This window comes from Mastacembelus armatus, chromosome 18, assembly GCF_900324485.2.
Source record: "Mastacembelus armatus chromosome 18, fMasArm1.2, whole genome shotgun sequence".
Taxonomy (NCBI): Eukaryota; Metazoa; Chordata; class Actinopteri; order Synbranchiformes; family Mastacembelidae; genus Mastacembelus; species Mastacembelus armatus.
Window position 1 is genome coordinate 1185097 of NC_046650.1, and position 12735 is coordinate 1197831.

The 12735-nt window shown below is 38.3% G+C and overlaps 1 protein-coding gene across 1 annotated transcript in view; it reads right to left on the minus strand.

Annotated features, from left to right (window-relative positions):
- Positions 1 to 12272, minus strand: part of LOC113146156 (IgGFc-binding protein) — a 56350-nt gene extending 44078 nt beyond the window's left edge. Inside the window, 10 exon segments of the mRNA XM_074933699.1 lie at positions 130 to 320; positions 398 to 712; positions 805 to 883; positions 961 to 1058; positions 1150 to 1317; positions 1731 to 1883; positions 1966 to 2050; positions 7112 to 7377; positions 7537 to 7686; positions 12263 to 12272. Of these exon segments, the coding sequence (XP_074789800.1) occupies positions 130 to 320; positions 398 to 712; positions 805 to 883; positions 961 to 1058; positions 1150 to 1317; positions 1731 to 1883; positions 1966 to 2050; positions 7112 to 7377; positions 7537 to 7686; positions 12263 to 12272 (1515 nt within the window).
- Between the last annotated feature and the right edge of the window lie 463 nt (positions 12273 to 12735).

A 12735-nucleotide genomic window follows, 5' to 3' on the forward strand; every position in this document is an offset into this window, starting at 1 on the left:
TCAATGCTGGCTGTATGTATTGTATGTGACCAGAACTATATTGTACAACCTTCTTGTCATTTATTGTCTAGACATTACATTTTTACATTAACATTTATGTACATGGCAACAATAACTAGGACATCTGACCTCATAATAGTTATTCTGGTCATCCAAACAGCCACATTTGTCCAGTGGCACACAGCGTGGGCCCTTGAAGACAAATCCTGGTTTGCAGAAGCAGCCACTGATACAGGAGCCAGAACAGTTGGTAGAGGGTTCCATACACGTGGGGATACAAGCTGGACCACAGTCTATATATTCTGCATCAGGAGGGCATGGTTCTATATAGCACAAAAATGAGTGGATGAGTAATGGAGGTAAGTAAATATAAGGACAAAGAATTATCAAGGAAACATTATAGGAAACATTGGATAAGGACATGTCATACTTGGTGGTTTTGGTGTAGATGGTTTGGCAGTTGTTGGTGTTGCTGTAGATGGTTTGGCAGTTGTTGGTGTTGGTGTAGATGGTTTGGCAGTTGTTGGTGTTGGTGTAGATGGTTTGGCAGTTGTTGGTGTAGATGGTTTGGCAGTTGTTGGTGTTGGTGTAGATGGTTTGGCAGATGTTGGTTTTGATGTTGTGGGTTTTGGAGTAGTCGGTCCAAAGGTGGTTGGTTTAGGTGTAGTGGTCCTTGGAGTTGTTACTGGTGGTAACAGGGTTGTTGATTGAGCTATAAGGGAAAGATAAATCATTACTCATACAAATCTCTTATTGCCAAATACTTGTTGCAGAGATGAACTTTTCCTATGGCTGGTTTATTACCTTTGCATTCCATTATACACACATCATCAACAGCAATATCGGTCTGAGGTGTTTCTCCATAGGTACCCACAATCACAAACTGAAAGACACATAGATTTGACAAGGAAGTGCAAACCTGTACACGCTAATATACTTTCAGGGACACACAGAATTTACCTGAATAGCAGCAGTTCCCAGGTATCGGACCTCTGCACGTTTCCAGCCTTGACCCTGATCCCCTCTGATTGTGAAAAGTGCAGGGCCAAGCCTTCCAACTGGTAAACAGATAAACAAATGTACACCAAACAAACATTTTCATCTTTGTTTTCATCTTTCTATGGATATCATGAGAAATACAGTCTTTACCTTTGGTAATGGTATGGACAGTGAGCTCCATCGTGGTGCTGGTGCCGTACATATAATAATGGAAGATGAGGTCCAGACATCCAGATGAGGGGGGTAATAGAGGACTCCTGATCTCAGCACTTACTCCAGGGATAGCTTCATAAGAATCTAACAACATGTAGGAACCCACTACATATTGAGGAAACAAATTTTGGTTAGAATTTATTTTAAGTTTAAGAGGCTTAAAAATTGTTAGACTGAATGCCACGCAAGAGGGAGGTCGGACTGTTACATAGAAAACCTTAAAATGTCACCTGAAAATAAAAACCATTTGGTTTTTCTTACATCTTCCAGGTTGGTTACAATCCATAATCATAAAGCAATAAAAACTGAGACTTTTTTGTTAACAAAACAAATTTTTGTTAACTGTATGGATATGCTCCTGTAATGAAATTTAAATAAATAATAGAAGATGAAAACTGGTTTCACCTTCACTGTGATCATATCTTTATTTGTCTTAACTCATTTTGTGTATTGTTTCATATGCACAGTGCACCTCTGTGATACAGTGATTTCCGTATAGAATAAGAATTATCACTTACATCCAGGTTTGGAGAAGTCGTCATTAGGTCCAGTGCCTTCAGTGTCTGTTGGTCCAATCCACTGAATAAAGCCCAACACATCAGGATTCCCACTTTGAGTTGTCCACCCACACAGGTTATCAAAAGTGTCAAAATCACAGCCAGAAACGCATGCTGTGGACATACATTCAGACAATTGGTGATTCAGCAATATGTGTGTTTGTGTGTGTGAGTGCGGATTTGTATGTAATCTCACTTGGACATGCTCCATCACTAATGACAATATTGTCCAGAGCTGAGTCACAATAGGGAGTGATGCCTCTCTGAGCCTCAAACACAATCTGTGGATAGAAGGAGAAGACATTATCACCCATTGCAATAATATGAAAAAAGCTGTTGCTTTAATTTGCATGGGTTACTACATCCATCCATCCATCCATCCATTTTCTATACCCACTTATTCCTTAACCAGGGTCACAAGGATCTGCTGGAGCCTATCCCAGCTCTCTTTTGGGTGGAAGGCAGGGGTACACCCTGGACAGGTCACCAGTCCATCACAGAGCCACATAGAGACAAACAACCTCACACACTCACACTCACTCCTATGGGCAATTTAGAGTCACCAATCAACCTAACATGCATGTTTTTGGACTGTGGAAGAGTACCTGGAGAAAACCCACACAAGCACGGGGAGAACATGCAAACTCCACACAGAAAGGCCGGGTTGCGAACCCAGGATCTTCTTGCTGTGAGGCAACCACTCAGCCACCATGCTGCCCGCACGGGTTACATTACAGGAAAATTCTGTTGTTTTTGGAGACTCCTCAAAAGACTATTGAGACTCCTTTTATGATTTAAAAAGAAAACTACATTTTTTTGAGCTAGACTGAGTTGGAAAACAATCTGCATTCATGTAATTTGTAAAATCTAAAATTAGTGAATAAAAAATTACACACAGGAAGTGTCTCCATTTGAGAGATAAAAAATTGTGGCAGGTAACATTACATCAAACAAACAAAAAAATTTAAAAACCAGTACCCATCCTTTAACATAAAGCTATTAATTAGTACAGCTTTAAATAATCAACTCTATAAAATGTGTTGGAGGTCAGTTTAACTAATGGCTTGTGTGGGAATGCAGACACACTCTGTGACTAGTATTGCAGTATAGTGTAATCCTATATGTTTAGACACGTGACAGGGTCACCGCTCTTTACTATAGGGGAGACATAAGGGAATAACAACTCCATATATGGTAATAGTTTGAATTCCTTTTGTGGAAAAGTACTGGCATGTAGGGCGGTGGCCAAGTTACAAGGTATATACATTCTATAGATTTCGCCTAGAGCTCAGATCTCTCCGTGTGCCACATGAGGGTTGATCTCCAGAGCTCTCTGTATAGTTTAATAAAACCTGTAATCAGCTGAACCACTCCAGCCACCTCTGTGTACTTCCTCATCAACGGACCAGTGTAAAACATGTGAGTATTCAACACTTGGTTAATTTCACTCCTGAGTTAGAACCTAAGCTGGTGTAAAGAATTTTGTAAATATAATTAAAATAATAAAAACATTACTACTATGATACACTAGTAATACAATAACACTATACTGTGAGTAACAGTTAAGTACCATTAATTTTCACTGTAACAGAGTGAAGGCATAAGTCAAACATGTCTAAAAACTTGAATAAATAATAATGATGTTATCTTTTTTGGTACTGATCACCAAATTGACTTACTCTGTCTTACTGAAACCTGGCTACAGCAGGATGAATATGCCAGTCTGAATGAATCAGTCATAAAAATGATCATGTTCCTCGAAGCACAGGTCGAGGTGGAGGAGTAGCTGCAATCTTCCACTCAAACTTATTATTAAACTTTCATTCTCAGAACAGTGATAACTTATTTGAGAGCCTCACATCCAAACTGGAAAACACAAAAACCAGTTCTACTTGTCATTGTGTACCGTCCACCTGTCCCTTACTCAGAGTTTTTAACTGAATTTCCAGACTTCCTGTCTGATTTAGTGCTTAGATCAGATAAAGTCATTATAGTGGGAGATTTTAACATTCATGTAGATGTTGAAAATAACAGCCTCAGCATTGCATTTAATTCTATATTAGATTCAATTGGTTTCACTCAAAATGTTAATAAACCCACCCACTGTTTCAATCACACCCTTGATCTTGTTCTGACCTATGGCATCGAAATTGAACATTTAATAGTTTTCCCCAAAATCCTGTTTTGTCAGATCATTCTTTAATAACGTTTGAATTTAAGATGATGGATCATGAAGCGTTTGGAAGAAAATTCCACTACAGCAGATGTTTATCTGACTATGTTGTTAATACATTTAAGAAAATGATTCCATCTTTATTTACATCTATGCCAAGTACGAACACAGTGGAGGGCAGCTGCCTCAATCCCACTCCCTACTAAATTGATTATATTGTTGACAGTGCTGTAACCTCACTGTGTGAAACGCTTGCTACTGTGGCCCCTCTGAAAAAGAAGTTAGTGACTCAGAGAAGACTAGCCCCATGGTATAATTTACATATTCGTACCTTAAAGCAGGCATCATGAGGGCTGGAAAGGAAATTTAGAGGAAATTTTTCTAGCCTGGAAAAACAGTCTACTAACATATAAAAAAGCTCTCCGTAAAGCCAGAACTGCACACTATTCATCACTAATAGAGGAAGATAAGAACAATCCCAGAATTCTTTTCAGCACTGTAGCCAGGCTGACAAAAAGTCACAGCTCTGTTGAGCCCAGTGTTCCCTTAGCTCTCAGCAGTGATGAATTTATGAGTTTCTTTACAAATAAAATCACAACTATTAGAGATAAAATTCAGCAGATGCTTCCTATACCTGCAATAAATGAATCTTCTACTACAGTAGCTCTTGAATCATCTGTAAGACCTCAGTTATGTTTAGACTGCTTCTCTCCCATAGATCTCTCTGAATTTACATCAGTAGTTGCTTCATCGAAATCATCAACGTGTCTCTTAGACCCCATCCCGACTAGACTGCTTAAAGGCACCCTGCCATTAATGAACTCATCTTTATGAGACTTGGTAAATTTATCTCTAGTATCAGGCTACGTACCACAGGCCTTTAAGACTGCAGTATTCAAACCCTTACTCAAAAAGCCTAGTCTTGATCCAGGAGTCTTGGCTAATTATAGACCAATATCCCACCTACCATTTATTTCTAAAATCCTAGAAAAAGCTGTTGCTAAGCAACTATCAGACCACTTACACAGGAATGAACTATTTGAAGATTTTCAATCAGGATTTAGAGCACATCATAGTACAGAAACAGCACTGTTAAAAGTCACCAATGATCTTCTCTTAGTCTCAGATAATGGACTTGTTTCTATACTTGTCCTCCTAGACTTTAGTGCTGCATTCGACACCATTGACCACAACATCTTATTACAGAGACTGGAACATGTGACTGGTATCAGAGGAACAGCGTTAAAATGGTTCCAATCCTATTTATCGGACAGATTCCAGTTTGTTCATGTCCATGATGAACCTTCCACACAAACAAAAGTTAGTTATGGAGTTCCACAAGGCTCTGTGCTAGGACCGATTCTGTTCACCCTGTACATGCTTCCTCTAGGCTATGTCATTAGGAAGCACTCTATTAATTACCACTGCTATGCAGATGACACTCAGTTGTATCTATCTATTAAACCTGTTAACACAAACCAGTTAACCAGACTTCAAGCCTGTCTAACTGACATAAAGGCCTGGGTGACTAGTAACTACTTCTACTTTTAAATTCTGAGAAAACAGAAGTTATTGTATTTGGGCCTAAAAACCTCAGAAATAACTTTTCTAAAATTATAGCTACTTTAGATGGCATAGCCCTGGCCTCCAGCACTACTGTGAAAAACCTTGGAGTTATTTTTGACCAGGACATGTCCCCAACCTCACCCCAACCAGTCGAGGCAGATGACCGCCCAAACTGAGCCAGGTTCTGCTGGAGGTTTTTTCTTCTGTTCAAGGGAGTTTTTCCTCTCCAGTGTTGTCAAGTGCTTGCTCGTAAGAGGATTGGTTGGGTTTTTAGTTTTAGTTTTTGTAAAGTGCCTTGAGATGATTTGTATTGTGATTTGGCGCTATACAAATAAAATTGAATTGAATTGAATTGAATTAATGTGCTGCACTGATGGTGACGGTCACAGTGTCCAGAAGTGAACAAGCTCAGGTTTACTGTTCAGTGTGTGACAGTGTGCCTGACTGTGAGAGATTTTGTAGAAAATGTTATCATGGAAATGTCCTTAGGTTGGTCTTAAACTCAGCATTTCTACATATTTCCTTTATTTCCTATCTTGATGCTGAGATTGTTTTACAGCTGTTATAAAAACATTAGATATGTTTACTGCAATGGCATAAAGAGATAAGAACTGCTATAACATGTCCAGTAATGACTGCACAGATACCGTACTGAGTCATCTAGAAGTTGAGTCATGGCTACAGGATTTTCAGTTTTTGGTTGGAAACGTTTCACCACTCATCCAAGTAGCTTCATCAGTCTGAGTGATGGTAAACCTATAATGACTTTCTAATTTTAAAACTTTACTAAATATATAAAGGGCTATATAAAATGTGTTTGAATGCAGGCATTATGAGGAGGTAATCAAAGACAAAAAACAGACTTAATTGTGGGGAAAATATGCCACCACTGAATATCAATAACTTTGTGTTCTCGCTCTCTCTCTTTTCTCTCTATGTACCCTCTGCAGGTGTCACTGGTCCTGGAACTGTATATCGTTGATGTGCAGTTACTGGCCCCACCAACCTACAGTGTCTATTTGTTGTTTATTGTTGCTGTTCTTTTCTCTCTGCTCTATCCACTCACCCCAACCAGTTGAGGCAGATGGCCGCCCAAACTGAGCCTGGTTCTGCTGGAGGTTTTTTTTTCCTTTAAAGGGAGTTTTTCCTCTCCACTGTCACCAAGTGCTTGCTCATAGGAGATTTGTTGGGTTTTTTTGTTTTTTGTAAAGTGCCTTGACATGATTGAGTTGTGATTTGTCACTATACAAATAAAACTGAATTGAACTGAAAAATGTTCAGTTCATAAACAAGTGAACTGGAAAAGTTTTTAAAATAGTTAATATAATTTTTTTTAATTTTTCACTTCTGAGTCTCAAGTGTGCAAGATATTTTGGTTCCCTCTCAGTCAAGGGTAAATATAATGTGCTGTCACTCACATTTTGGTAAGTAAGACTTCTGTAAGACCTTTTACAGTGAATTCTGAACAACCAATGAAGATTAAATTGCTCTTTTTCTTTTTTACCAAACTGCCAAATGCATTCTAGCTCCTATATTGCTGTTCTGAGGTAATCCTAATTTTTAAATGTTGAAGTAACATCTTCAGTGGCCTGCTAACACTCACAGTGATGGTCTGATTGCTGGGTTTGGACACAGTGACAGAGCCCTTCAGCCAGGATGGACTCTGGATTCCGATCTTCTTCCAGACCTCCTCCTCCCCACTTAGCCCCTTAGCCAGAACCCTCAATGCGTTCTGATTATCTGTGCCGTACATGTAGTATCGAAACTGGACACAGACCTGGGAGGCCAATGATGAGAGGGTAGGGCTTAGCAGACGAGCAGTCTGCCCATTAGACACATTGTCACACTCATGGTAGATATAGTATCCCTCTGCAAAGAGAAGGAGGCAGAAAGAAGGTGTGTTTTCATTATTTCACAAGTCACAAATCATTAATGTCATAGAACTGTTAATAATCTCAATCACCTGGTCGCTAATTGTAATTGTACAGAAAGAAAACATTTTAAATAAAACATGCATTCAGGACTGACTTCCATCAGGGTAGTCTCCACTGGGGCCTGTGCCAGATGTTGGGGTTTGACCCTTATGTCGGGTCCAGTCATTGTGGTCTGCAGTGTCCTGAATGAACCTGCAGAATGGGTGACTGTCCTCATTAAAGTCACAGGATGTCAGCACTACTGCTGGAGAAACAGAAACACAACACAGGCCAATAAACAAAGGGATACTAGAGAGATAAATTAGGTGAATCACAGAGAATGTGCACTAATGGGGCAAATAATTTATTGAATGATTAAAACCAACCTACCATTTTCTGTCTGTGTTTTCTGCAGGCTGTAAAAAAGACATAGAAACAGATTCAGGTCAAAATTCTGTTAAGGCTACATTTTAATTTCTCTTTACACTAAGATATAGAAGCCTGCTAAAGTTGTACATCATAGTCAAAAATTTACAAAGTCCAAATATTAATAAAGGGATTTTTAAAAAATTTCAAATACACACATAAATGCATAGAACATACAAATATCATTGTGCTTAAAATATAAAATGCAGATTTATCTAAACTATTATCAATTATTGGGCGATATAATGTAATGTAATTACAGATGAAGGAAAAAATGTAACTATTCTGCTGCAGTTGCAAAAAATTTGTATGTAACAAAAACACAAGCAAAGACCCACCAAATTCGTAAAATGCCAGCTGCGATAATTTCGACCTGAGATAATTTCAACTCAATGCTAATTTAAATAGGTGTATGGCAACCTGTTTGTAAAACAGGACTATATTAATGATATTAATGAAGATATTAATGATGATGATTAATAAAATCCAAAATTGCAGAACTTCTTTATTTCACAGAATCTCACACTTTCCATATTCGAAACAGGGCATTACTTCTACAGAGGTCATAAGATTATATGCTCCCAACACTCTCAGAACATTTTGAACATCTTTTCAAATTAATTAATTCATCCTATTTACTTAATTGTTTGAAAAAATTCTTTCCATATATTAAAGTGTAAACTTTCTGTTATAGCCTTCTCAATACAACAAGAAACAAACCTTTAATGTAGTTGTAGTCAGTATCTGTTGTATTTCTTGTTAGCCCAAATGTAGTTGTAGCACATTCAAATTTAATGTAAATTTTATTTGTTTTGCACAATAAAATTATAATAAAAATGACCCCATATAGAAAACTCAACGAAAATGCTGAGTCTAAATTATGAAAATCAGTCAAAAATCAGTTCTCAACGCTCTCTAAAAAGCATACATTCCTAGAAACATTATATTATATAACGCTATAGGATTACTAGTAGTAGTCAGAGCACTTAGAAGACATATTATAGATGTATATCTAATACAACTAAAGTTACCATAAAGTCATCATGTTTGGGCTTCTATGTGTCATTTATTAATAAGATATTTAAGTTAAATAATTATTAAATTTTTGATGAGGAGTTTGAAAATCTGAAGGATTTGTCATGATAGACATACCCAGCCTGTGCCAGTCCTCCTGCTCTGCAGTCATACATCCACAAGACCAGAATTATAAACTTGAATATATCCATTGCTAACTGTTAGTTAGCAGCAGATGAAGAAAGAAGAACAGTATAAGCTACTTATATATATAGAGGGCTTGCATGGTTCAGAGGGGTGCTGTATGGTTACCAAGGTCGATGTGTTGGGTGGGTGGTGTGGATGCTACACTGCTGTGTCACTTGATGTTGCAAAATGTGTAAATGAGTAACTGTGAGTGATATGGACAGGGTGTGTTTTTGGCTATGGGTTTGTAGGTGTGTACATGAACCTGTGTATGTGCATGTGTGCTTTTTGACATCTCAGCAGTTCACAGGGTGGGTGGGGATGCCTGTCAAACTCTATATTACAAATAACAGCTTGTACCTTTAGAGCACTTATTGTGCAATGAACAGAATACTTTGATCACACAGACACACCTTTTCAGCATGTACTGTATATTGACATGTGAGATAAAAATGGATTGTATTTCATTGCGTTTTCCTAGACCATCACATTCACATATTTATTCTCAAACTAAAAAACAAATCAGACTAAAGATAGAGAATTTGAATCTTTTTATTAAGCATTTGTGCCTTTTGTGGACCAATGATCACCATCAAATTGACAATGCCAGACTGTCAATAAAATGTGCCAGATATTGACCTCAGATCAGTAACAGATCACAACATAAAGCAAAAAAAGCATATACTGAGAGGTGAACTTAGTTGACCTGCCTGACAATCATTTATTGCATTCTACATCCAAACCCCACTGCTCTGTTAAAAGATATATGGCCTTACTTGCCATATACAATATATCTAACCTGTCGCTATCCACTGGCATACTGTAGTTTGCTCCTATCTTAAAACTGCAATTATTACTCCCTTGATTAAGAAACCACACCATGATTTAACATTCCTAGGAAATTATAGATCTGTCTCTAATCTCCTATCCCTTTCAAAACTATTTTGAGAATTAGTTTTTTTCAGTCCTTTCTGAATCCTATCATTGCATAACCTTCTAGAAAGTCAGGCAGCTGTTCATTCTTTGCATTACAAGGAAACAGTATGAGTTTCGCAGGACCTTCTGATAAATCTGCACAAGGGTAACATCTACTTCCACTTGTGCCACCTACAATATCAACCACAATGTATTATTCAAATGATGAGAGATGGAATTTCTTATTAATAATATGGCTAACGTCCTTTTTGACAAACAGGACTTAGTGAGTATTTTTTAATTGTCGTGGTTTGGCAATGATTGTTCACTGCACTCATCCCTCTCAATATAAGCTCTGGACTTCCCCATTTAGATTGCCCATTCGTCAGTCTACCTACCTTGGCATCTGTGTGTGGGTCCTCATATTTCAGATGCACACACCGCATGACACACAGTATTTTGTACAGACATTTGTATTGATTCTCAATAAAACCAAATCTGTGGACTTTCTGAAGGGAGTGGTTTATATGGCAATGTGCAATCCAGCATTCATTTCAGGGGTGAGGTTTCATCTTAGAATAAAATAAATAAAAGAATAAATAAAAACTAAATCTATGCCCAGCATCCCTCCGAGCGAATACAAAACAAGATGCTTAAAAGAGAATGATGTGGGATACCTACTAAAATAAATTGAAAACTACAAAATATAACATCATTACTGAGCAAAATAAGCTCAGATTCACAGATCAATGTTTTATAGAGGAAGCATCTACTGTGCTGCCCATATGGAAACACCCTAAGGGAATGCCAAGCAAATACTGAATCACTGAACTTTGCACCAACATATGACGCATTTAACTTTACCATTACCTAAGTAAGAAATTAGGCGTGGTACAGAAGTGACATTGAGTGTTCAAATGAAGGTTTTGTCTTAACAGTGACACTGTAGACAAGGTTCTTTTCTGGAGGAGAGAGAAGTGGAAAAAATCTAACTGTGTCACACATTAAAAACATCCATCCATTATCTATACCTGCTTATTCCTAACCATAATCATGGGGATCTGCTGAAGCCTATCCCAGCTCTCTTTGGGTGAAAGACAGGGGTACACCCTGGACAGGTCACCGGTCCATCACAGGGCCACATAGAGACAAACAACCTCACACACTCACACTCACTCCTATGGGCAATTTAGAGTCACCAGTCAACCTGACTTACATGTTTTTGGACTGTGGGAGGACACCAGGCTACCTGGAGAAAGCCCATTCAAGCACAGGGAGAACATGCAAACACCACACAGAAAGGTCCCTGGGGTTGTGAAACTGGGACCTTCTTGCTGTGAGGCAACGGTGCTAACCACTCAGACACCATGCTGCCCCACATTAAAAACAAATTACCTCAATTAGAAAATAAAATTTAAATATATATAAAAATAAAATACTATATATAAAAATATATCAATATTAAAAAGTAAAAAATGTGTATCTGTATTGCACTGTAGGTACCACCACTAAGCCTCACACAGATGTGGTTGTTTTACACAAATGTGTTGGCAAAAGAATGCACGTTATTAATATGTTCCCCAACAAAGCTAGCATGCTCTCTCTGCTCTATCCACTCACCCCAACCGGTCGAGGCAGATGGCCGCCCAAACTGAGCCTGGTTCTGCTGGAGGTTTTTTTCTTCCGTTAAAGGGAGTTTTTCCTCTCCACTGTCGCCAAGTGCTTGCTCATAAGGGAATTGTTGGGTTTTTAGTTTTAGTTTTTGTAAAGTGCCTTGAGATGATTTGTATTGTGATTTGGCGCTATACAAATAAAATTGAATTGAATTGAATTGAATTGAATTGAATTGAATGTCCAACTGACACAGTGTCTCTACTACGTTTTCTGGCAGAAAACGGCCACAAGGTTTCAAAAGACAAATTACAACAATCTGTGCGCTATCTTGGCCATATTCTAACTCCGGAGGGTTGCAAAACTGAGTCCTGAACGCATCCAAGTAATTCTGGATGTACGAAAACCGCGAAATAAAAAAGAAATGATGTCATTTTTAGGATTAGCAGGCTATTGCTGTGCATGGATTCGTAACTATGCAGAGATCCCCCAATCCCTTAATGACATCACTCATGGGGGAAAACATCTGGCCATGACTGACGATTTGACTTGGACTTCAACTGCAGAGACTGCTTTCACTGAACTAAAACATGCTTTGTCAAGCACACCCTGTTTAGGACTTTTAGACCACACTAAACCATTTAATTTATTTGTATCTGAACAAATGAATTCATGTCTGCTGTCCTTACCCAACGACATGGTCACAAACAACGACCCATAGGTTATAATTCAAAACATCTTGCTATAACAGAGAGATGTATGGTGCCATGTTTAAGAGCAGTAGCAGCTACTACTGAAGCTGAATTAGCTACAACTGATATTGTTGCCATGAGTACAGTACATGTCCCCCATGCAGTCCACTCTCTCATTCTGACAGATGCACTGGCAAAACGTTTAATTAACAATGTCACATGTTACTCTCAAGCGCTGCACTGTTCTTAACCCTTCAACCTTGCTCCCTACAGCTGAAGATGGAGAGCCACATTCATGTCTTGAACTCGTGGAAGCTACAGAAAACCCACGTGATAATTTATTTTACACAACTTTGGTAAATGTTGAACCTGTATTCTTTGTAGATGGGTCTTCAATAAGGAACCCAACAAATGGGTCACCATGTGTTGGTTATGCAGTTTGTACTGAATACAATATAATTGAAAGTGTC